Raw genomic sequence first — 27,371 nt, 5'->3', positions numbered from 1 at the left:
CCTGTGGCGGATTCATTTTGATATTTGGCAAAACTAATACAATTATGTAAAGTTTAAAAATAAAATAAAATTAAAAAAAATAGCAAAGGAACCTAGAAAGCAACTTTGATTACATTGTAAAAACTGTATTCCTAAAAAAAAACCCAAACAAACTGTATTATGACTCTCAATAAATCATCCATAATTAAACTAATAAAAGTGAAATAAAGTCAAGGGATAAAAAACAAAAAATAAATAAATAAATAAAATTTTATACATAATTTTTAAAATACTAACACATATATATGGAATTTAGAAAGATGGTAACAATAACCCTGTGTATGAGACAGGAAAAGAGACACCGATGTATAGATCAGTTTTATGGACTCTGTGGGAGAGGGAGAGGGTGGGTAGATTTGGGAGAATAGCATTGAAACATGTATAATATCATGTATGAAACGAGTCACCAGTCCAGGTTCGATGCATGGTACTGGATGCTTGGGGCTGGTGCACTGGGACGACCCAGAGGGAGGGTGGGGGAGGGAGGAGGGAGGAGGGTTCAGGATGGGGAACTCGGGTATACCTGTGGCGGATTCATTTCGATATTTGGCAAAACTAATACAGTATTGTAAATTTTAAAAATAAAATAAAATTTAAAAAAGAAAAAGAAAAAAATTTAAATTATAAGACTTTGCATGTGTTTTATAGAAAAATTAATATATAGATAAGTAAAGGGATTATAAAGATATACACCTCTTGTATCTACCTGGAACTAGAAGTGATTTTGTTCTAAAAAGCACTTCATGGCAATAAGAGTATTGGTTGAGATATGGGATAATTACACTCAAAAGCATGGAATTTCTGAAATAAATGAGAGAAATGGAACAAAAGGGAAAATAAGGAAAAAAGAACCAACTTTTGGGGGCACTAACAGTTAGGATGCTCTTCATTGATGTTCTCATTTAAGTAACACACAGCAAAAACACATCCAAATGAGATAACTCTCTCATTTGTGGGGCAAGGTGGTTCAGATAGACTAAAGATCTCTAAAGCTCCCTAACTAGTTCCCTTCTACAGTTTTGTGGACCAAACCACAAGTACTTTGTAGTTTAGGTAAAAAGACTACGTATACGGATCAAGATTAGAAAGCTATCTCTGTATAGTATAACTTTTTCTGCCTCGGATTGTTTTGTTTTTGTTTTTTAATAATTAAAGATGCAAATGTTCATAACTGGTGTCTGCAAACATTTAGAATTATTCACTATGTATATGGGCTTCCCTGGTGGCTCATATGGTAAAGAATCCCCCTGCAATGTGGGAGACCTGAGTTCAATCCCTGGGTTGGGAAGATCCCCTGGAGGAGGGCATGGCAGCCCATTCCAGTATTCTTACCTGGAGAATCCCCATGGACAGAGGAGCTACCTGGCAGGCTACAGTCCATGGGGTTGCAAAGAGCCAGACATGATTGAGCGAATAAGCACACAGCACAGCACACGAATACAAAGAAAAACTATGGAAACTACAACTTTTAAACTTTTATTCTTGCTCTTTGAGATGCTTATTTTTTCACGTATATGAACTATAGGAGATAGATTTTTCTCATATTTATCATAGAAGCAAAAAGTGGTTTATTCTGTAAGTGAACCATTTTTTATGTCTCTAGCATTTCAGTAACACGTTGTGTGTGTGTGTGTGTGTGTGTGGCTGCACTGGGTCTTTATCGCTGTGCATAGGCTATCTCTAGTTATGGTGAGCAGGAACTTACACACTGCAGGTGGGACATTCTCTAGTTGGAGGGCACAGGCTTCTCATTGCGGTGGCTTTTCTTGCTGCAGAGCAGGGCCTCTACGGTACACAGGCTCAGCAGTTTTGGCGCTGGGGCTTAGCTGCCTTGCAGCATATGGGATCTTCTTGGATCAGGGATAGAACCATGTCCCGTGCATTGGTAGGCAGATTCTTAACCACTGGACCACCAGGGAAATCCTCAGTTAACATGTTTTTAAAGAACATTTCAAAACTCACTGAAATGTCTCCATGGCTTGCATAAGTCTGCCAATTTGAATTTATAATCGTTTGTGTTACCCAAATGTTAATATACAGTTATAGGTATTCTTATATCTAATTTGAATTAATGAGCTTAACTTATATTACACCTTAGTTCATGACTTATTTTTACAGCCAGGAGGATTGACAGAAATAATTTTTCTGAGTTGTTTCATTGTGAAGAGCAAACAGATTCAGAAATGAAGCAATATATCAATGTTTGTCAAACAGTAACCTTTTGAAATGCAGATTTACAAAACCCATTCATTCAGAACCTCAGGAATAAGAGTCAAGTGAGTTCGGTAACCTTTATTTTAAACAAGACCACCACCCTCCAACACACACAGATACACACACATAGAAGTTTGAGAACCACTAGGCTAGTTTATTTCCATTTACATCCATGACATCCTCATTAGCATGCAAATGAATATCTCTCTGATACAGCTTAGTGGTAAGTGTTAAAAACCACATTCCCATGGTTTTGAAACACCTTATGGAGGAGTAATCAAATGGATCAGTGGAGAATAATAATTGAATTCCTTCCACCTTGCATAGACCTTCTTAATACTTATAAAAATTCTGGTCTTTGACATCCAATCTCTAAATTCAAAAACTTGAATTTTTAAATGTGTTTAAGTGTCTGGCATTGTCTCAAGAAATTAGTTTTTCTACTTCATTACATTTTTCAGAAAGGTGAATTTTAACCTTTCTAGACGACACATAGCCAGTATTGTGAATATTTGTAAGAGCTTTAGAGGGAAGTGAATTAACACAAAAGTACAATTTACTGCATTTATGTCTTCATTCATGCAACAAATACATTTGCTTCCCAAGTCCTGTATGGGTAGAGAAATCTTGTTATGATAGTAATGAAGCTTTTCTGTTCATGTAATTTACTGTTTTTTATTGAGTGCTTACTATAAATTATAGAGAATGCCAAGAAATACTCATTTCTTTGATGAGCATACTGTTTATTATGGTAAAATAAAGACATATATGTCATTTTTATATCTTCAAAAAAGAAATCTTACTGAATGAAACATAGATCATGAGGATGATAGAAAGGTAGAGACCTGCAGGAAGTCTTTATGAAAATGTAAGTGGCCTTTGAATGCAGGTTTTGAATGAATCCTAATGAAGGATTCTTCTTAGCAAAGAGATAAGCATATCCTAGAGAAACTGAGATGTACATGTGAAGGTGTATGTTAAAAAAAAGCCAAAAAATTGAGACAGTATAAATGTACATCTGCAAGGCAACGGATAAATAAATATGGGATGAAAGAAGACAGTGAAACATTAAAATGAATGAACTAGATTCATACATATAGCAGCATGGTATGAAAAATTAAAATGTTAAGAGAAAAGTGTAAGTTGCAGAATGATCCATACTGTATTATGCCATTCATATATTTTAAAAACACATGCATATAAACACGGATAAAAGACTGAAGGAGCACTCATTAAATTCATCATAGTAATTGCTTCATGGAAAGTTGGAAATGGGAATAGAGAAGAGGATTTGAGTGAAATTCAAATTTCTGAATAATTTATTATTTCTGGACAAAAGCTTCAAAGTATAACAAAATATTTGGGGGTTATTTCTTGGAGTGCATGGGAATTTGTGATACTATTCTTTGTCCCCTCTAGTGATAATGTACTTTTTCTCTTCATACAAATAAGTTTAAAAAGATAAGAAATGAAGTGAACATTATTAACTGGTGTTTGATCATCCGGTATGTATGCAGTGCATATAGGCTTTCATTGTTTCTGTTTCTAGGTTAATGTCACTCGTGAAGACTCGCCCAATGAAGACCCAGTCTTTCTTAGAACCTTAGGAAAAGGAGATTGGTTTGGAGAGAAAGCCTTGCAGGGGTAAGTAGATTACATGTTACAAAGTTTTTGGGTGAAGGCTACATAAATGTATTCCATATTGAACTTCTAGCATAATGGGTATTTAGTTCTTATTCTACCCTCAGACACAGACCCTTGATGATCCAATTTTATCCATTTCCAGCTGAACTTAGAATCTGTTTGGGTAGGCTTTGGAATTGATGGTTAATTTATGTAATAAACTATTTTATTTCATTTGATTTGGTAACAATTCTCCTCAATTGTAATCTCTGTAAAGACTTTAAAGATCAGGAGAAGTCTCTGCAAAGCCTATTATGTATGACGGTTTTACTTGGAATCATATAGGAAGATGACTGGTTGAGAATTTTGAAATCCCTAAACCTGACTGTACAGACAATACATCAGAAGGCAGTGAAGCCTTCTGCGGTTCACCTCTGGGGTTCCGGGTGGTGGTTATCATCTCTGGCTGTGGTAGTGGAGGCAGAGGAGGAGTTGCAAGGGAAGGTAATGAATATTCACATTCACTGTGGATGGGCTTGAAAGGCTGGACTCATAAAGGTGTGACTGCAGGGTCACTGAAATTCTACTTGTAAACTCAACAGCAAGCATTTGGAATGTCTTCCCGTATACACCTGAAAAAACCCAGTTGACTTTGTACCATGCATCTCACAGAATGCATGACAAGAAGACAAATACCTACCAATGTTTCCCAATAAGTAGCACATCTCAATTAAATGTCTATTTATCTACCTATCTATGAGACTTTTCAAATTACATCAACCACTTGAATAACTAATAAGCAATAAACATTTATTTTGGTATCAAATTCCAGATACAGGTGTGACTAAAGAGATAGCAATAGGACAATTTCTAAAATATTTGGAACAGTCAGGTTTGCTTCCATTTCAAATTATGCCTTTGTTTAAGAGACTGCATTATAAATTTTGCTAAAAAGTATTCAGGAGTTTTTATTTTTAAAACCCCAATCAGTTGGCAGGTTTTACTTTCTCTCTTACCGGTTCACAGCTACAGAACTGAAACAGATCCTGGTAAGTCATCTTACTCAGGGCACATTACCTTATTAAAATTAAGAATTAAATGCATTTGATTTTGTTTTTTCTTTACTGAGACCGTTTGAGCCCTATTTGATGAACAGGTACTTGCCATTAGATATTTCCAATGGCAAAGTTGAAAGAAATACCATATTCAATGTGAATATACAAAGGAGGGCAACAGGTATCCTCATCCTAGTATAAACTGAAAAAAAAAATACCATTTGTACTCTAATCTTGCTTTCTCTTGATTATTATATATAAAGGATTTTCAAGAATAATATTACCTGATTTCATTGGTCCAGGATTAAATGCCTCTGTGGAAAATGTCCATCTCAAGCAGAGGCAAAGCAATAGAAGCATTTCAATCATTTCTGATTGAGATAACAAGTGAAACACCAGAAAATAAACATAACTGATTATTGACAGATTTTCTCTTTTAATTTATTGTCAGTGAATTTTGGTGCAAACTAAAGAAAGTTTTAGAGTGAAAACACCTTTCCAGAATGTGTCTCAAGAAGTGAACTTGGGGATACGGTTTACAGAAAAGTTACCAAACTTTGCTCTGATATCAAAATTTAAGTTAATGGTAGTCCATTTAGGGGGCTCCAAAATCACTGCAGATAGTAACTGCAGCCATGAAATTAAAAGATACTTGCTCCTTGGAAAAAAACCTATGACCAATCTAGACAGCATATTAAAAGGCAGAGACATTACTTTGCCAACAAGGTCCATCTAGTCAAAGCTATGGTTTTTCCAGTAGTCATGTATGGGTGTGAGAGTTGGACTATAAAGAAAGCTGAGTGCCAAAGAATTGATACTTTTGAATTGTGGTGTTGGAGAAGACTCTTGGGAGTCCCTTGGACTGCAAGGAGATCCAACCAGTCTATCCTGAAGGAAATCGGTCCTGAATATTCATTGGAAGAAGTGATGTGGAAGCTGAAACTCCAATACTTTGGCCATCTGATATGAAGAACTGACTCATTGGAAAAGACCCTGATGCTGGGAAAGATTGAAGGCAGGAAGAGAAGGGGATGACAGGATGAAATGGTTGGATGGCATCTCTGACTCGATGGAGATGAGTCTGAGTAAGCTCTGGGAGTTGGTGATGTACAGGGAAGCCTGGCGTGCTGCAGTCCATGGGGTCGCAAAGGGTCAAACAGGACTGAGCGACTGAACTGACTGATTCCATCTAGATGGGATTCATTCTAGCGTGTGATTGTTCTTGTGAACTGTCTGGTGCCAAATCTGTCTCTGCACATATTCAGTCCTCTCCACTGGCCATCTCAATTACCCGACTCCATCATTTCCCATTACAACTACCCTCCAGTCTATCTTCAACACTTTTTTTATGCCCTTTACTCTCATTTTCTCACCACTCAACCTGGCTTTATCTGCCTTCTCTACTTATGTCCTCTTAAATGTCAGGAATGTGCTACTTATATCTTAGAATGATTTTTCTTTTCTATCCTCCTTTACTCAGCCATACTTCACTGCTCAGCCATACTTTTACACTGTTGACCACCCCCTCCTTCTTTGGAATTCTCATCCTTTGAGATCCCTGCAATTATTAGCAAATTGTTAGCACTTTTTAGAATTTCTCATTTCATTTCCTAAAATTCACCATTGTTTTATCCTCAGTTCTCTCTATGACATACATGTTGGTATACATCCAGATCTATGTCTGCTTTCAGTTCAGTTCAGTCGCTCAGTCGTGTCCGACTCTCTGTGTCCCCATGAATTGCAACACGCCAGGCCTCCCTGTCCATCACCAACTCCCGGAGTTCACTCAGACTCACATCCATCGAGTCAGTGATGCCATCCAGCCATCTCATCCTCTGTCGTCCCCTTCTCCTCCTGCCCCTAATCCCTCCCAGCATCAGAGTCTTTTCCAATGAGTCAACTCTTCGCATGAGGGGGCCAAAGTACTGGAGTTTCAGCTTTAGCATCATTCCTTCCAAAGAACACCCAGGGCTGATCTCCTTCACAGTGAACTGTTTGGATCTCCTTGCAGTCCAAGGGACTCTCAAGAGTCTTCTCCAACACAGTTCAAAAGCATCAATTCTTCGGCTCTCAGCTTTCTTCACAGTCCAACTCTCACATCCATACATGACTACTGGAAAAACCATAGCCTTGACTAGACGGACCTCTGTTGGCAAAGTAATGTCTTTGCTTTTCAATATGCTCTCTAGGTTGGTCATAACTTTCCTTCCAAGGAGTAAGTGTCTTTTAATTTCATGACTGCTTAAGACTGCTTAATTTCTTAATGAAAAGAAATCCTAAATGCTTATATTCTTATTTGAGCTCAGTATCTGACACTTTTCAACTCAATGTATATTTGTTGAATGAACGAATGAGTGAGTGAACAAATGAAGCTCCCTAATGATGTTCAGTCTTGCAATCCTTTCTGAAGTTGATCACTTTCATGACTTGTCTTCAATTGATCACTTTCATGACTTGAATTAATTTGATGGTGGATAAGGGCTTATCTACCAGGTGCTTCCCTGATGGCCCAGATGGTAAAGAATCTGCCTGCTATGCAGGAGACTCAGGTTTGATCCCTGGGTCAGGAAGATCCCCTAGAGAAGGGAGTAGCTACCACTCCAACATTCTGGCCCAGAGAATTCCATGGACAGAGAAGCCTGGTGGGCTACAGTCCATGGGGTCAGAAAGAGTCGAATGCAACTAACACTTTCACTTTGTCCCAGCCCTGGTGACTTAGATGGTAAAGAATCTGCCCACAGTGCAGGAGACCCGGGTTCGATCCCTGGGCAGGGAAGATTCCCTGGTGTAGTAAATGGCAGTCCACTCCAGTATTCTTGCCTGGAGATTTCTGTGGACAGATGAGCCTGGTGGGCTACAGTCCATGGGTCTGGCAAAGAGTCAGACATGACTGAGCAACTAACACAAACAAGAGTTTATCAACTCACTTGACTATAGATGACAGGCTGGTAATATATTATAAAGGAATAAAAATAAGGTGAGTAAAACCAGTGCAAACTAGAAACCCTTATACAATGAGGGGAGCAATTACTGAGCTCCAGCTCATTGCTGTTTTTTTGTTGTTGTTGTTTGTACTTTTTAAGGAAAAAACCATAAAAAATGGATTCTGAAAAAGATATGTGATTTTATAACTTAAAAAATAGCTCTGCTATCAAATAGAACATTTCTGCAAATGGTTTGACCTGTGAGTTGCCATTTTGTGACTTCTGTCAATCAGATATGCCTCTTTAAAGTTCGGTAACTAGATTCCAGTGAAGGAAGCCTATTAGTTTTACCCTTGTTATTTCCTTGTTTTGATTATTTTTTGACATTTTAATGTTTTGATGTTCTAGTTACTAACCTAGTTTTCCTTGTATGTCTGTGTTCTTTTTTGATCTTTTCTTTGAATTTCAATGTTTCACACAAGAAATTCTGACTTTTCACAAATCAGATTGATTTGTTTCACTTGTTTCCCTGCAAATAACTTAAAAAGTTATGTAACTTTAGGATATAAAGTCTTTTGAGCAGCTGTGTATATATCCTTTTGAGTAATACCTGTGCTTCTTTGGAAACCTTATGATTTTTATCCATGGAAGACAAATTTTATAGTTAGCGTTCTCTATGTTGGTGTAACATGGCATTTCAGATTTTCATTTACTCACAAATAAATTTTATGTGTACTAGGAATTTTTGTTTTATTTTAGTGAGGATGTTCCAAGGATCAGTATTGACAAATTGGTAATATTGAAATTAATCCTTGACCATTCTTTTAAAATTTAAGAGTGCCAAATTCTAGTATTGGGGCTTCCCAGGTGGTGCTAGTGGTGAAGAACCCGCCTGCCAATGCAGGAGACAGAAGAGATGTGGATTCAGTCCCTGCGTTGGGAAGATCCCCTGCAGGAGGGCGTGGCAACCCACTCTAGTATTCTTGCCTGGAGAAACCCATGGACAGAGAAGCCTGATGGACTGCAGTCTATGAGGTCGCAAAGAGTCAGACACGAATGAGGCAACTCAGCAGCAGCAACAGCAATATTAGATTGATTAAACACACACAGTATATAGTTGAATGACAGAGCTGAAATGTAACCTCAGTAACCCAACTCCAGAACCCTACTATTATACGGTAGTTCTCTCTCTAGAATTAACAAGCTTCATTTCTTTTTGGATGGAGAACAGTAGTCATAAATCTAGCTATCCTTAGTCGACATTATTGACATTCACTAACCAATAGAATCTCATTTCTAGAAAAATTTGGCTTACTTATTGCTTTCCCTTTTTTTTGGTCAACATAAAGTGAATTATTCAAGTGTAGCTTGGATTAAGCATTATTTTTTTGCTGTGATAATGGTTTTTCTACACCAGAGGACAAAATGTTTTACTCTTTTCAGAAGTACTTCTTTATGTACATGAAAACTAAAATTGTGTTTAGGGGAATTTACTTCAAGTATAGTCCAATAAGTCAGTCCCTCTACACTCTGACATATCATTGCTTTAGGATCTCTACCTGACTTAAAATCATGTAGAATTCACACTGGCATCAGATGATGTCAAATTCTAAGCCAAATACACACTTTTCATCTGTAGTAATGGGAAATATATAAGCCCTAGTTGAACCTGAGAGAGAAAGATTGATCGCCCACTTGCCCCATCCCTCTCATCCTGCCCCTTCCCCTAACACTTGAGTCTTGAGCACAGCATATGCTTATGAGTTCCAGCTCAAATGTCAGACTGCCTTGGTTGGGATCCACTCTGTCCTTTGAGTCCCTGAGAGGTTCTCCTTTGATCTTATGTGGAGATGATGATAATGCCTAATTTTGCGGGTTGTTGCGAGGAATAATTAAGTGGATATTTATAAAGCATTAAAGTGAGTACTTAGAATTTAGATTAGTGCTCAAAAATATTAGCTATCATCATCACCACCACCATCATCGTTACTTTTTATCATCAGCATTGCTCTTCCCAAGAATGTTGTGCTACTTCTTGACTCAAGTTTAGAACACTTGGTAGAATTGGCATAAGCATTAGATTTTGAATCATCCACTCACTGAGCAAGCCAGTTAATCTCTCTGGGTCTGAATTTGTAAACTGAGCCAGTTGAAGTAGATGGTGCCTAAGTTTCCTTAGGTCACAGCTTCTGATTCTCTTGAGATTTGGCCTCTTCAACTGGAACAGACCCTTGGCTGCCAAATGCAGCCATGGGCCACTCTGTTAAATGGTGATATTTGATAGCAGACCTCTGTCAGCAAGACTCCTCCCTCCAGGAACTATCCTAGCTATTGTTTATCATTCTGAACACCTTGGCCACATGCCAGGCCCTTCCTTGTTAATACAAAAAAGAATAAACCTTTTCTCCACATCACCTCCAGCATTTATTGTTTGTAGATTTTGTAATGATGGCCATTCTGAGGGGGACGAGGTGATACCTCATTGCAGTTTTGATTTGCATTTCTCTAATAATGAGTGATGTTGACCATCTTTTCATGTGTTTGTTGGCCATCTGTATCTATTCTTTGGAGAAATGTCTGTTTAGGTCTTCTGCCCATTTTTTTTTATTTAGTAGTTTATATTTTTGGTATTGAGATGCATGAGCTGCTTGTGTATTTGGAAATCAATCCTTTGTCTCTTGTTTCATTTGCAATTATTTTCTCCCATTCTGAGGGTTTTGTTTTATAGAGAACAAACTTGTGGACACAGTGGGGGAAGGAGCGGGTGGGACAAATTGAGAGAATAGCATGGAAACACATATGTTATCATATGTAAAATAGATAGCAAGTGGGAATTTGCTGTGTGACACAGGGAGCTCAGCCCAGTGCTCTGGGACAACCTAGAGGGGTGTGATGGGGTAGAAGATGGGGGGTGGGTTCAGGAGGTAGGGGTGGGTTCAGGTATACATATGTATACCTGTGGCTATTCATGTGATGTATGGCAGAAGCCAACACAATATTGTAAAGTAATTATCCTACAATTAAATTTTTAGAAAATGAATAAACCAAGCCAGTTTAACAGACATTAGTATTAGAAGTTATCTAACATTTCTTAATCTGCTTTTTAAAAAATTAATAAAATAATAATACAACATTTTAATATTTTGCAGTGTCTGAATCTGATTATTATTTATTTATTTGGAAATGAAATACTAAATATACCATTCAAGCCTCTTTTGTATCTCCCCCCAGTACTGTCCTTCCCTGATCCTATCCCTGTACCATGAAGATAGAATAGAAAGAATTTAGATTTTTCAGTTGCAAGGTTTGGGTTTCTGTTTCTCTCAAGGAAAACCTTTTTTGAGGCTTACCTGTAACAACACACAGAGTTGTATCTAAAACTTGTGTTTTGTGTGAAGAAATATTCCAGGACTTTATAGGGCTCCAGCTCAGCTGCAGTCTTGATTGGGTCATAGCAGGACTCCTTCCCCTGCCCCTCATGAGCTCTTCTGCCAAAGTTCCAGCTCATTTCTCTAACCAGAGGATTCTTCTCTCGATTTCCTGCACCCGAGACTTTTAGGGTTTTCCTTTTCTTTACTTCTTTGTCTTTTGTGTGGTAAGGATTATGATTAACACGTGAAAATTTAGTGAAAATTACTTTTTGAAGATTATAATGGATTATCTATGAAAAATGTAATGGAATGTCTAGTGGGTTTTTTTCCTGTTGTCCTGGATTTGTGGCTAAATGGTCCAAAGCTAAAAAACTATCAGTACTTAGGGCCAGCTGCATTCAGCACAACTGATTGGGAGGAGCCAGAATTGCTTTCTTAGTACCACTCCTTCATCCATAAGATGAAACAAGGAGGGATATCTGAGTTTGGCTTGCTGGGAAGAGCAGTGGCCTCAAAGGAACTAGTTCCCTCAGTTCTCTGGTCTCAGCTTTCTTCATTGTTGAGGATTTACAGATTAAACAGGAAATTAGAGAGCATGCTCAATGATACTGTGGGAGAATCCCAAAGTGTCATATCATTCTTGTTATATCTCCATCCCCAAGCTTTTTCCTGAACTCTGAACCCACAATAGACTTGGAGTTAGACATGTCTATGGGCACATCTACTTAGACATCTCTTATTTACTTTAGATGCTCAATCCAGTTCAGTCGCTCAGTCGTGTCTGCCTCTTTGCAACCCCATGAACCGCAGCTGGCCAGGCCTCCCTGTCCATCACCAACTCCCAGAGTCCACCCAAACCCATGTCCATCGAGTTGGTGATGCCATCCAGCCATCTCATCCTCTATTGTCCCCTTCTCCTCCTGCCCCCAATCCCTCCCAGCATCAGAGTCTTTTCCAATGAGTCAACTCTTCGCATGAGGTGGCCAAAGTACTGGAGTTTCAGCTTCAACATCAGTCCTTCCAATGAACACCCAGGACTGATCTCCTTTAGGATGGAATGGTTGGATCTCCTTGCAGTCCAAGGGACTCTCAAGAGTCTTCTCCAACACCACAGTTCAAAAGCATCAATTCTTTTGGCACTGAGACAAAACTGAACTCATTTTCTCTCTACCACCATCCAAGTCTCTTCCTTTCAAGTGATTCTATTCCAATAAGTGTTTCTCAAACCAAACATTTGGAAACTATTTCTGACTCTCTTCTTTCCTAAATATCCTAATCATGGACAACTAATCCTATTGATTCTACCTTCTAAATAATTCTCAACATCACCTTTGTCTTGCCATTCTCACTGCCACTCTTCTGATTAGTTCTGATTAAAGCTCTGTCACCTGGGTTACTGTAGGTCCTTCTAATTGGTCATTGTGTCCAGTCTTGCTCACCTCTCATCCATTCCATACTCTATGATAATTTCTCAGTATTGGTTTCTAGGGTGGCCATGATAATTATCACAAATTCAGTATCTTAAGACAAAATATGTTATTTTTTAAAAGAATTCTGGAGATTCAAATCAGCATCACCATGGACTTACGTCCTTTGAAAGCTCTCAAGAAGAATCTCTGCTAGCTTCTGGAGGCTGCCAGCAATCCTTTAGGGCTTCCCTGGTAGCTCAACTGGTAAAGAATCCACCTGCAATGCAGAAGACCCTGGTTCGATTCCTGGGTCAAGAAGATCCCCTGGAGAAGGGATAGGCTACCCACTCTGGTATTCTTGGGCTTCCCTGATGGCTCAAATGGTAAAAGATCCGCCTACAATGCGGGAGACCTGGGTTTGATCTCTGGGTTGGGAAGATCCCCTGGAAAAGGGAACAGCTACCCACTCCAGTATTCTTGCCTGGAGAATTCCATGGACAGAGGAGCCTGGCAGGCTATAGTCCATGGGGTTGCAAGGAGTCAGACACAACAGAGTGACCTGTTGTTCTCTAGGCACTTAGAGTCATGATGTGAACATCTTCTCTCATATCTTAACATAAATATGTCCAGGATACAATACTTTATTGAACTTCAATGTCAAGGAACCCATCAGAAGATTTATGGTAATCATATCTTGGTTTTAAAGAAGCTTTATTACATACAAAATATAATTACACACCTGATTTCCTGCCTCCCCCCACCTCCACATATACACAACTCCCTCCTCACATACACATCTTAAATTACAGATAGTAGTATGGGAACACCTTTGGCCTAGTCTATGCACACACACACACACACACACACACACACACACACACACAAATGGATTTAATTGCATCAACACAATTTGAACACATGCTGTCTGGACTTTTCCAAAGAATAGCTTCACCTGGAATATAAAATTAGTGCTAGAAAACAGTTTTGTTGTTTAAATTTACTTGATAATCTTGTAAATGCTTTAGTGTGCACTGTGGATACAAATATATCATTAGTAGTTGATTTAGATTTTATAATTATCAGTAACTGATCAGTAACCCAAGATTTTTGTGTATGATTGGGGAAACATCATAGAGTTTTAGTACTTTTCCATAAAATGTTTTCTTTATCCCTGTTGTCTTAAATATAAGGTCATTTCAGTGGTGGAAATTGAGCTCTTACAAAACAATTCGTCCCTCATTGTTATTCTCCAACAGGTCATTCAGACAGATAATTTCCTTCAGGTGCCATTAGATAAGAAAGTATAATGTAAACTTGAAAATCTCTTCAAAAACAGATATTAAATATTTCATTTGAAGCTAATTTCCTTGTTAATGAACTCAGCTAGTATTTTGTGTCTGTCATTTTTATTCTTCTGAGTCTAAATGATTGCTTCTTAATTTTTCCTTCATACAGTGTAGAAGAAAAATGACTTGTTATCAATCATACTTTAGACAGGCAACAATGATTTTAATTAGTTAGATTCATTGTCATTACACTAATCTCTTATTATGACTGAAAATTTGTTTTAAAACCCTCTGAATATTCTTGCCAAAAATTATCTTGAATGTAACATATAGTAATGTATTTTGATTGAGACTGTATCGACATGAAACAAGCCTTTCCAGACATATTAGCTTCACACTGTTCTCATTTCTCATTCATACAAAGAAATGGGAGTGGGATATCATTCAGAAACTGTGCTATGTGATAACTGTCTCCCCCAACGTTCCAGGCATTAGGCAAGTACAATAAACGTTTTCAGGACATTTCAAGTAATATTTAAGGGGCTTCGGGTTCACCACTTCTTCCCAGGGCCCTGTTCAAGTATGTCATAAAATAATCAGATAGGTATCTATAATTTAATCACAAAATTTAATCAAATAACAAATACTCAAACATTGAAAAAATACCATTTATAATCACTTAAAATTATGAAGGAATTAGAGATAAATTTGAAAAAAGATGTGCAAAACCTATACACTGAAAACTATAAAACATTTCCAAGAGAAATGTTGAGATATACTGTATTTGCTACATCACTTTCATGCATTATGAGACTCCATATTGTTCTCTCAGATTGATCTGCATGTGTGCATGCTAAGTCGCTTCATTCATGTCTGACTCTTTGCGACTCTGGAGACTGTAGCCTGCCAGGCTCCTCTATCCATGGTATTCTCCAGGCAAGACTACTGGAGTGGGTTGCTGTGTTTTCCTCCAGGAGATCTTCCCAACCCACGCATCAAACCCGTGTCTCTTATACCTCCTGTATTGGCAGGTGGGTTCTTTACCACTAGGACCACCTGGGAAGCCCCCCAGACTATGTGAAGAAATCCCAAATCTCAATAATTATAGATTATTATTATATATTAATAATATTATTTATATATATATTAATAATATATGTTATTAAAAAACAGCCTAATTTTTAAATAGGCAAATGATTTAGACAGACATTTCATCAATAAAGGGAAACTGACCACAAATAAGCACATGAAAATTTGTTCCCCGTGATTTGTCACTAGGGTAATGCAAGTTAAAACCACAGTGTTCTTTGGAATATCTAAAATTTAGATGTTGGAGAGGATGTGGAACAAATAGAAATTTCATATACTACTGGGAGGGTAATGATGAAAATGAAACAATTAGTTCTGAAGACAGTCTGGCAGCTTCTTAAAAAGTTTAACTGCCACATCATTCATCTATTCTACTCCTAGGTATTTATATGAAACCTAAAAGCTTATATCTATACATAGACTAGTCCACATATGCTCATGACAGCTTTATTTGTGATATCTTCAAACTCAAAACAACCCAAATGTGTGTCAACAGATGAATTGATAAATAAATCATGTACTTTGCGCAACAAAACAGTGAAGTATTGACACTCAACATTCAACAACACACAGGGATATCAAAGTAATTATGATGAGTGAAATAAGCCAGATAAAAAGAGTAAATACTGTTTCCTTCCACTGATATAAAATCTAGAAAGTGCCAACTAATCTATAGTGACAGAGAGCAGATCAGTGGTAACCTAAGGATGGGGAAAGACCCCTTTCTCCAAGAGGAAATTGGTGTTTACAGACTCATGAGTTAATTCCCTACTTCACCCTTTTTCTGAACAAAAATGTCATTGACAATATGGATCGATACATCTAGGTAAATAAGTTCAATACTAATTAAAGAAATAATACACAAAATAAACATGTTTATTACATGTTTATTATTGTACTGCCTAAAGTAATCTGAAGTAGCAGTGATCCCCACGTTCCACATGAGGAAATACAAGATAAACTATTAAGAAGTTAAACCAGTATGCCTATATGCAACTACAGTACATTATGCTGTAAGATTTTTTCTTTTTTTCTATTTATTTTTAATTGAAGGATAATTGCTTCACAATATTGGTTTGATTTCTGCTATACATCAGGATGAATTAGCCATAAATGTACATATGTTTCCTCCCTCTTAAACCTCCCTCCCACTTCCCACCCTTTCCCACCCCCTCTAGGTTGTTCCAGAGCCCCAGTTTGAGTTCCCAGAATCATACCCACTGTAATATTTTTAACTTAAACAGCCTGCACTTTAAGAGTGTCATGCTCTACTGACTGAGCTAGCTAGGCAGGTACATGCACTTTAATTTAACTCTTAAATTTGTCTAGTCACTCTTAGCAAAAGTGTATTGTAATATTGTTTGATGCTGAGGTGTTTCAAGGTAAATAAGACTGATTTACTGCCCTCCAAGACACTGTGCAAAATACTCTTACATATGTTGTATATTTCATACTTACATCAGTCATTATTGGCCCCATTCTATATGTGGAAAAACTGAGACTTGGTGAGGTTTAAGTTACTCGCACAAACAGCTAGTCAGCCAGAAGCTGGGGTTCAAACTGAAGTGCTTTGCCTTTTCAGTAAACTCTACTTCAGTTACATGCAACAGTGACCACTCAGACAAAACGGACATCCTAAGGAGTTCTCAGTGCTTGGGAAATTCATTTTATCATTGTCTCCTTTTCCTACCCAATTTAGGTGTAACGTAACGATAGTGCCTGGGAGAAAGGTATATTGCTGCCTTTTTTCCCTCTTTTCTCATTGCTCATACTCTTCTGAGATATACAACACATGTGTCCTCTACCAGTCCCCTATCATTTAGATGATAGAGGCTCACTTAGCATAACAATACTTGTGGTCTCCTCTTGGCTGAACGCTCGAGTTTTCCATTGTTAACTGAAGTGATTTAGAGCAGATGGACCTGTCACCCTCTTTTCCCTCTAAGTGGATACAGAAGCTTTTCTAAACTATCCCACAGCCCAAATGTGTGGGTATTGAGTTTGTCCTGTAAGGTGTAGTGGCTGCCCTTCTGTTTTCTAGAATATTCCTGAGTGTTTGAGTTAGGGATGCTGTCAGCATCAGCGGATGACAGTTGCCTGCTACGCAGATGACTGACTGCCTCTCTCACTGTCTACTTAGCAACATCTTTGCTGCAAATCTGCTCCCCATATGGGGAGACATGTTGGTTTGTAAGGAACATTTTCCACAAACATTCCTTAAGAAGAATACAGGTTTTCTACCACCCCCATCCATATGTACTTTGTTCCCTTTAGGAACATGGATTTGCCATCCTGGAGAAATAGATTTTTTTTTTTTTTTTTTTTTACTTCAAGACTTTTGAATTGGTGTTACTAAACACAAATAGTTGAGAATGAGAGAAAAGTAAAACGTGCCTGATGTTAACTTTTAAATTTGAGAATTTAAAAATTATGAAATTTTAATATAATATATTTTTCACAATATATGGGGGTAAATAAAAGATATGTTTATTTTTAAACCTACCCCAGAATAGTCAGAACTTGAAGTCATAGAAAATAACTGGTTTTAGAACCTTTGCCCTTTGCTACTATAAGCAATTAATACTTTGTATTTGTCAACTTCTTATATCCACAATCCATATACTAACTCTGTGGTAACATATGCTCTCTGTTGCTACATACACCTAATGCTCTGAGGATAAGCCAGCTGTCTATTGTAAGACTACAATAGACCATATTTATTTTTATTAATTTCCACTTTAACTGGTATTTTTATTCAAAGGAAAATGAGATACATTATTCTGTCACCAGCCACAACCAATTTCATTAATTTTCCATTTGCTAAAGTAGAGTGAGTCATTAAGAAATGGAATATAAGTCTGACAATTTCTCCTTCTAGCAATGTCTAAATATCCTTGAAAGAGCTGCTTGGCCAAATGATTTTATTTAAAGTAGCAAGACTTTCTGTTTGTGGAAAGGGGAAATAATTTTGAGTGACTGATGAGATATTTTATATTTGCAGTTTTTATAATTCAAGATTCAGAGGGTGGATCATGGATCTCTGTGTCTCCGCTAAGAATAGAGCTGACTCTACTCATAGGCAAATCTATGACAAAATAGTCTTGACTAACATTTTTCTTTCTCTCTCTCAAATGTATTCTTTTTCCTTCAAACCAGGTTCTGTGTTCAGAATACCTTCATTTCCCTAGTCATCTAGGTTTGAAAGTTAAGGACAAGCTCTGTGACCTTCACCCAACCTCTTGACATAGTTTTTCCTCCATATTTTGATACCAAATTTTATGGATTCTTCTTCCACAGTATTTCTCACACTTGTTCCTTTCTCTCTTGCAGAGTCTCTGTTTCCTACAGCTGTCTGGCTCTCTCAAACACAAGCTGCACTGTTTTTTCAGAGCCAGACATTCTGGGGGCCTGTCTTCCCATTGTGGAACCCCTTGCCCTGGAAGACCAGTGTGGGGTTTGGACCCCTTGTTCCTTGGAGAGGACCTCCACAATTGTGATAGCTTTCCCATTTGTGCATCACCATCCCAGTGTATCCTGCCTGTATTGCATCTCCACCCTTCCTACCCATCTTGTTGTGATTCCTACTTGATGTCTTTAGCTGTGGGAAATCCTTTCTGCTGGCCTTCAGGTCATTCTCATAGATAGTTGCTTTGTAAGTGGTTGTAATTTTGATGTATCTGTGGGAGGACGAGAGTTCAGTGTTTTCTGCTCTTCCCTCTCAGTCACCTCTTCTCGGGTGTTTATCGTTTTTAAGTCAGGTGGTCAGCATGGTCCTCAGTGTGAAAGTGATACTTAAGCAAAGATGCTAAGTGGATAAGGGAATGAGTAACTAAGGTATCTGAGGGAAGGATGACTCACATACTGTTAACGGGGTCTCACCAAATCTGCCTGATATTATTGATGAACCAACCCCGTCATACTTTGGCCACCTGATGCGATGAGCTGACTCCTTGGAAAAGACCCTGATGCTGGGAAAGATTGAGGGCAGGAGGAGAAGGGGACGACAGAGGATGAGATGGTTGGATGGCATCACCGACTCAATGGACATGGGTTTGGGTGGACTCCAGGAGTTGGTGATGGACAGGGAGGCCTGGCGTGCTGTGGTTCATGGGGTCGCAAAGAGGCGGACACGACTGAGCGACTGAACTGAACTGAACTGAACCCCTTCATGTCCTTTCTCACGTCTAAGCCTTGGCAGGAGTTGCCATTCTCCCTAGGAAACCCTTTCATGTCTGTTACCATGCTTATGTTGTTTAATCACAAAGTTGTATCCAACTTCTTTGCAGTCCTTTGCAGCTCTGTGGACTGTAGCCCATCAGTCTCCTCTGTCCATGGGATTTCCCTTGCAGGAATCCTGGAGTGGGCCCCTGTTTCCTTCTCCAGAGGATCTTCCCAACCCAGGGATGGAACCCAGTCTCCTGCATTGGCAGGTGGGTTCTTTCCTATGGAGCCAGAAGAGAAGCCCACACCATGCTTATAAAATTTTTAACAACCAGCTCTCTGAGGGGAAAATGAGTACTGGTGATTACTGATAACTGTGGTATACATACTCCCACCATGACCAAGTTACCAGTGGGATGGGCCCAGAATATGCAGCTGGGTAGAGATATGTGAGGAGAAGGCAATGGCACCCCACTCCAGTATTCTTGCCTGGAAAATCCTATGTGTGGAGGAGCCTGGTAGGCTGCAGTCCATGGGGTCGCTAAGAGTCAGACACGACTGAGCGACTTCACTTTCACTTTTCACTTTCATGCATTGGAAAAGGAAATGGCAACCCACTCCAGTGTTCTTGCCTGGAGAATCCCAGGGACGGGGGAGCCTGGTGGGCTGCCGTCTATGGGGTCGCATAGAGTCAGACACGACTGACGCAACTTAGCAGCAGCAGAGATATGTGAAGTCAGCTCTCACAGCTGGTATGAGGCACCTCCATCATAGCACTCCATTTGATTCATCTCTTCTCACTAGGTGTAACTTATTTAAATTTCCCTCTGCCTTTTAATTGTCATCCCTTGATGGCTTTGATATCCTTTTTCTGCCCTCCAAAGGCACACTACATTCTTCCCTCTATTGTAGCATTTTTATTTTCTGTCTATACATACATCCAAAAGACTTAGGACTTGTGGGCAAGTATCATTTTTTTTTTTTTTTTTTTAGTTTTATTTTATTTTTAAACTTTACAATATTGTATTAGTTTTGCCAAACATCAAAATGAATCCGCCACAGGTATACCCGTGCTCCCCATCCTGAACCCTCCTCCCTCCTCCCCCGCAATACGCTCCCTCTGGGTTGTCCCAGTGCACCAGCCCCAAGCATCCAGTATTGTGCATCGAACCTGGACTGGCGACTCGTTTCATACATGATATTATACATGTTTCAATGCCATTCTCCCAAATCTCCCCACCTCTCCCTCTCCTTCTCCCACAGAGTCCATAAGACTGATCTATACATCAGTGTCTCTTTTGCTGTCTCGTACACATGGTTATTGTTACCATCTTTCTAAATTCCATATATATGTGTTAGTATACTGTATTGGTGTTTTTCTTTCTGGCTTACTTCACTCTGTATAATAGGTTCCAGTTTCATCCACCTCATTAGAACTGATTCAACCTAGATGCCCATCAGCAGATGAATGGATAAGAAAGCTGTGGTACATATACACAATGGAGTATTACTCAGCCGTTAAAAAGCAATTATCATTTTTACAGTGATATTTAGATTGTATGCTAAGTCAGTTGTGTCTGACTCTTTGCGACGCTCTGGACTGTAGCCCACTAGGCTCCCCTGTTCCTGGGATTCTCCAGGCAAGAATACTGGAGTGGGTTGCCATTTCCTCCTCCACAGGGTCTTCCCAATTCAGGGATCAAACCTGTGTCTCTTACATCTCCTGCATAGGCAGGTAGGCTCTTTACCACCAGCGCCCCCTGGGAAGCCTGATACTTAGAGTAGTCTCTCACACAGCAGTAACATATAGTATATTTTTTAACTTGCCAATTTAGTAGGTATTTTGCTTTTAGATGTTCTCCTTCTAATATTGTGATTGAGAAGTTAAAAAGATCCCTTATATTTTAAAGACTGCCAAGTATTTGTAGACAAAATACATGAAGTATGGATTTGATTCAGAATCATTCAGTGAGTGGGAAGGCATAGATAGGAAGAGATTTGTCATTCATTCTATTTTTTCTCTTTAGCTCCATGGAAGTTTAAAATTTTTCATATTAAACTGTGAAAAACCCTTTCTAATTTACCTAATTTGAGATTGTTTACCATAAATTTAGTTTCTGAGGTAGGTACCAAAGTTATTCTTAGCAGTCATTTCCTTCACTTGAACAGTTAATAATAAATAAAATAGTTTTATTTATTATTTATAAAATAAAATAATAAAATAGTTTTTATCTAGTAATCTTCAGTAGAATTATGTTAATGATGTAGCATTTGCTTTTTATTCTAAATGCTCATGAAATATATTGTATAGTTGACTGATTAACAGACACACACACACAAAGCAAAAATAAATAACAACAACAAAAACACATACACAAAGTGTCATGTGATCCAGAAAATTTAGAGCAGGTCTAGGGCATAATATTCTATGAAATTCATTTTTGGCTTACATAATGTTTGAGAGGTATTCTTTCATATTTGCCTGTTTAAAACCTTGTACTTAAAAAATGATTAGTCAGGAAATTGTTCATGTAACATTTCCACTTTGAGTTATTTTGCAGAAGTGTTTCTCTGACAGACTTAAGGGTAAAATTTATAAGGGGTAATATAGGACAAAATCTATTTTTTCAGTTGCTGCGCATACCTACTCAGGGTGTTTTGCCCAAAGAGCTCTAGCATGGATGTGAAATTGCCTGGGAAATTAGATGTAGAATTATTTTGTGTTAAACCTGAGTGAAAAGAATATGTTCCAGTCTAGTAATACTAGTAAATATTGCTACAAGTATAAAGAAGCAAAACATGTCTCCAGGGACTGGAAGCTCAGTGGGCACTAAAACGGAGTTCTTTTGTTGCTTACTGTCTTCTATCTGAGCTGAATTTTAAATACCTAGTTTACATTTCAAATTAATGTTTGGGGAAATACATAATAAGGAAATCCCACTTGATGTTTGTGGACTCTAAAGAACCTTGTCCAAGGAATATAGACAGGACTTTGTTCAGGGAATTAATATAAGGGATATGACTTATTTTAATATTATTTATGACTTATTTAATATTATTTTATACCTAAAGTAGCCAACTTTAGGAGAAGTTCATTAGAAAATGATTAATAGTACATTTAAAGTGCTTGGTAAGCTTTGATTTTTAAAAAGGAGCAGTAGAGCTTCCTTTACTACTTGAATATTTGATAAAATGTATTTCATTTACAAAATATAATGAAACTAGTATCTACTCAACTAAGACGCTTTCAGGACAAATGAAATGAAAAATTTTGCAGCTCCAAATTTTATGGCCTCCATTCACTCACTTACAATAATGAGACCTGATGCTACTCAAAAAGTAAAGTTTGAAATATCTACTGCCTTCAGAGATACTGCTGTGATTTTTAAAAGAAACTTTATTTTGAAATCATTCCAAATTTACTGAGAAGCTGCAAGATTAACACAGAATGTTCCCAGCTGATTCATTCTGCTGTACAGTAAAGCGAACACAGCATTGAAAAGCAGGTATGCTGCTGCTGCTGCTGGAAGTCACGTCAGTCGTGTCCGACTCTGTGCGACCCCATAGACAGCTATACTCCAATAAAAATTAAATAACACAAATGAACCCGTTTTTAGCATTTTTCTGTATTTTTATCATCTTCTCCAATATATGATATGAATGTGTATTAAGTAATTTATTCTGAATTATTTGAGAATAAATTCAATACATCATGCCCATTTCCTGAATGTCTTTGTCTGTTTCCCAAGAACAAGAATAGTCTCATGTAATCACTATGTCATCGAAATTCAAGACATTTAACATTGATATTTTATCTGATCTATAGCTCTTATTTCAAGTTTGCAAGTTGTCCCAATCATACTGTTTATAGAACCTTTCCCTCCAGTTCAGAATCTAATCCAAGATCACATATTGTCTTGCCTCTTTGGGTTCCTTTAAACTGAAATGTGCTCTTTAGTTTCCCATTATCTTTTATGGCACATACGTCTTTTGAGGACTACAGGCCAATTGTCTTAGAGAGTATTACTCAGTTTGGGTTTATGTAATATTTCTTCATGGCTACGTTCAAGTGATGTATCTCTGGACAGAATATTATATAAGTGATGTTGTATCCTTCCTTTGTTACCTGAGCCTCAGAAGCTCTAGAAACTTGAGCCTACCTAAATAATATATTTTGAGGTATGCTTGACATACAATATATTAGTTTCCATACACAATATGGAGATTCAGCACTTGTATATGTTGCAGAATGATCCATCTGTCACCGTACAAAGTTAGTACAGTGTTATTGACCGTATTTCCCATGCTGTACCCCATGGACTATTTATTTTATAACTAGGTATTTGTACTTATTGATCTCCTTTTTCAACTTTACACCCTGACCTCCAACCTTTCTTCCCTGTGGTAACCACTAATCTTTCTTCTGTATCTATGAGTTGAAGTTTTGTGTCTCAGATTCCACATATAAATCATCAGTGTTTGCCCTTCTTTATATGATTATAGCATAATACACTCAAGGTCCACCATGCTGTTGCAAGTCATAAGATGTTTTTTATGACTAAAATGACCTGTTGTGTGTGTGTGTGTGTGTGTGTGACATGTTCTTTATCCATTCATCTGTTGATGGAAACTTAAGCTGTTTCCATATCTTCTTGGCTATTGTACACAATGCTACAATGAACATTACATATATATTTTTAAACTAGTGATTTCATGTTCTTTGGGTAAGTACCCACTAGTAGAATTGGTGGGTTGTGTGGTATATCTACAGTTTAAAAATATTTTATTGAAGTATAATTGATTTACGATGTTGTGTTTGATTTCTGCTGTACAGTAAAGTGACTCATATATGTGTGTATATACATGTGTGTGTGTGTCTTTACATATTCTTTTCCATTATGGTTTATTACAGGATACTGAATATAGTAGGACCTTTTGTTTATCCATCCTCTATGTAATAGTTTGCATCTGCTAATCCCACACTCCCCATCCTTCTCTCTCCCTCTGACCTTCCACCTTGGCAACCACAGGTCTGTTTTATATATTTGTGTTTGTTTTTTAGATGTGTTAATTTCTTTTCCACATTAGAGTGACATCCTATGGAATTTGTTTTTCTCTTTCAGACTTCGCTTAGTGTAATAATATCTAGGTCCGTCTTTATTGCCGCAGATGACACTATTTCATTCTTTTTAATGGCTGAGTAATATTCGTGTGTGTGTGTGTGTGTGTGTGTGCACCACGTCTTCTGATCCATTCATCATTGATGGATATGTAGGTTGTTTCTGTGTCTTAGCCACTGTAAACAGTTCTGCGATGAACATAGGGTACATGTGTCCTTTTGAAGTATAGTTTCATCCGGGTATAAATCCTAGGAATGGTTTTCTGGATCATATGGCAACTCTATTTTTAGTTTTTTTGAGGAACATCTATACTGTTTTCCATAGTGGCTGCACAGATTTACATTCCCACCAACAGTGTATGGGGGTTCCCTTTTCTCCACACCCTCTCCAACATTTATTATTTGTAGACTTTTCAGTGATGGCCATTCTGACTGGTGTGAGGTGGTACCTCATTGATGTTTTCATTTGCATTTCTCTAATAATTAGTAATGATGAACATCTTTTCATTTGCCTATGGGCCATTCTATATCTTCTTTGGAGAAATGGTAGATCTACTTTTAATTTTAGATTTGGGAGGAAGCCTCCATACTGTTTTCCTTAGTGGAAACCTCCTTAAATTAGGAGATAAATGGAATTATATGGAAGATCTGAGCAGTTAATTAAATAGGATAAGAATAAAATGGCACTCCCAAGTTATGATAAGTTTCTAGATAAAGTTGATAACTTGATTTTTTAAAATATATAGGCTTTACTTCAGGGGCCGGGTGGAATTCAAGAACTAGCAACAGTAGAAGAAATACAGCAATGGGTAAGCATGGGGCCCTTAGTTGTGAAAACTGCATTTCATAATTCATTGTTTTCTTGAATTATACATTATATTTTTCTTGATACACAATTTTTTTCCCTCTGAGTTGCTAGACCAACTGGTAAAACTTAGTCATGAACATGCATCAAAGTCAGACCTTTACTTTCTTTTTGTCCTGCTTCCAGATACTCATTCCAGGCTATATAAATGTGATAATAGCTTAAATGATGATGGGAATATATTTTAAAATATATGTAATGAAAGCCAGAATTTTCACTGTGAGAGAAGTAAGTTGCAAATAAGAAGTGGGGAGAAAAACTATAATTACCTTATAGTGCTAGATTAGAATCAGAGATATCAGTATGAATGCAGGTAGGTAGATTCATACATATATATACATACATACATACATATTCATATAACATGCATACATGAGTTGGAATACATGCACATATTTTCTATTTCTGTTTGCTGAGAAGCGTAGAAGCAATGATATTCCAGTAGTGACAAGCATATTTATTGCCTCAATCTTGGTTTCTTAATGTCATTCTCCAATAAAAGACACCAGGGTTCCTTGAAAGAATGACTGACTTTACAGTGGGGTAGAGAAAATACAAAATGACCTGGAACCCCAAAGTTAGGAAACACTATGAATGAATGAATCACAAGGATCGTGAATCCTTACAGAATAATTCTAAGTAATAATGTAGAAAAATGAGGGATATATCATAATTAGACTATCACAATTAATTATTGCAGGTAGGATCCACTGAAAATGATTAAAATCATTGAGTGAAACTCTAAGGTGAAGTAGGATATTTGTATAGCCTCAAATTATCTCCCTCATTATACTTATTAATTGAAGGAGTAATTAACATTAACATATGTTTATACAAACCTTTTGGCAAGCAAATGTAATCTGATTGCCATGGACAACCATTACCTGCAATGCCTTTTTCATACCAGGCTATTAAGGCAGCTTACTGGTTTTAGTTGGCTCATATAGGGACATAAGAAATAGTAAGTTGTTGATAATTAAACCAGTTTATTTTCATCTTCTAGTGAAAAATTTAAAAGTAAATAGCAATCTGTAAAAATGACAAAGCAGAGAGGAAGCTTTTAACTGCTATTTGTTACTCCATCCTTGAAATATCTGTTCTTTTTAAAATTGATTTATAACAAATTACCACAAATTTGGGGGGTTAAAAACAGCACTTTCTTATTGTCTCCCAGTTCTGTAGCTCAGAATTCTTAGGGAACTCAGCTGGGTTCTCTCCTCAGGGTCTCCCAAGGCTGCAATCATATCTCTAGGGAAGAATTTGCTTTAAAGTCTTTCGGGTTTTAGATGGACTTCAGTGCTTGAAGTTGTAAAACTTAGGGAGCTGTTTGTCAAATGGCCCTTCCCATGTTTAAGCCAGCAAAGGCACCTATTTTCTTGGTTAGCATCTTCATCTCTTCCTCTTCTGCCACCAGTCGGATAAGACTCTTGGCTTTTTCAAAGGATTGTGTAATTAGAGCAGGGCACACTCCATATTTTAAAACCAACTATGCCGTATGACAGCCTAATCACAGAAGGGATATTTCCTCAAATCCATTGGTACTGAGGGTGGGAGGGATTCTGGGGAGTTCATCTTTGGGGAGCCATTTTAGAAATTTTACCTAACACAATAATGTCATGTTAATCTTTAGAGTTGGGTCTCTTGTTCGGTTTTATTCCTGCCATGTAGGCAGCCAGTTTGGATGCCAATAAAATGTCCTTCCTGTATAACACGATCTTTTAGTCATTGCAAACAACGTGGCCCATCATCCTGATTTTCATCAGTAAGGTAATCAATTTCAGGTTATGTCAAATGTTTTTATTTTGCAGATTTAAATATAAGAAAAAGATATAGAAATAGATATGTTCTGCACAAGAGGACTGATTAGGGTGGTTTCATTGTCTAATCAAATTATGCATGTAAGTGGTGATATAAGAAGAGTCAAAGAGCAAACTTTAATGCACATCCATTCGATGATAATGGTCTACTTGTGTGCAACAGTCCCCAGTGTACTGTAATAATGAGTTGATCAGATATTTCCTCTTTGGTATAAGGGAAAGAGGTTGGGAAAGTGGATCTGGTTTGATGTGATTCTATTACTACTTCTGGCCAATTTTCCTCGGGTTACTAGCAGTTCCCCTTGTGATTGCAGATAAGCTTGTACTTAAGAGCTTCAGCCCTTAGGATTTTCTTGATATTCCTATTAAACTCAATTTGTTTTCTCCCTTGTTCTTCAC

The 27,371-nt window shown here is 37.6% G+C and overlaps 1 protein-coding gene across 4 annotated transcripts in view; it reads left to right on the top strand.

Moving 5' to 3' along the window:
• Positions 1–27,371, top strand: part of PRKG1 (protein kinase cGMP-dependent 1) — a 1,416,234-nt gene that overhangs the window by 1,172,704 nt on the left and 216,159 nt on the right. For all 4 annotated transcript variants that reach the window (XM_070781204.1, XM_070781203.1, XM_070781205.1 and 1 more), the window contains one exon: positions 3,803–3,897. In XM_070781204.1, coding sequence (XP_070637305.1) covers positions 3,803–3,897 — 95 coding nt within the window. The remainder of the gene's footprint in view (positions 1–3,802; positions 3,898–27,371) is intronic.

This window comes from Bos indicus, chromosome 26, assembly GCF_029378745.1.
Source record: "Bos indicus isolate NIAB-ARS_2022 breed Sahiwal x Tharparkar chromosome 26, NIAB-ARS_B.indTharparkar_mat_pri_1.0, whole genome shotgun sequence".
NCBI lineage: Eukaryota > Metazoa > Chordata > Mammalia > Artiodactyla > Bovidae > Bos > Bos indicus.
The sequence above is the reverse complement of the archived record's forward strand: the minus strand, read 5'-3'. Positions and strand labels throughout refer to the sequence as shown.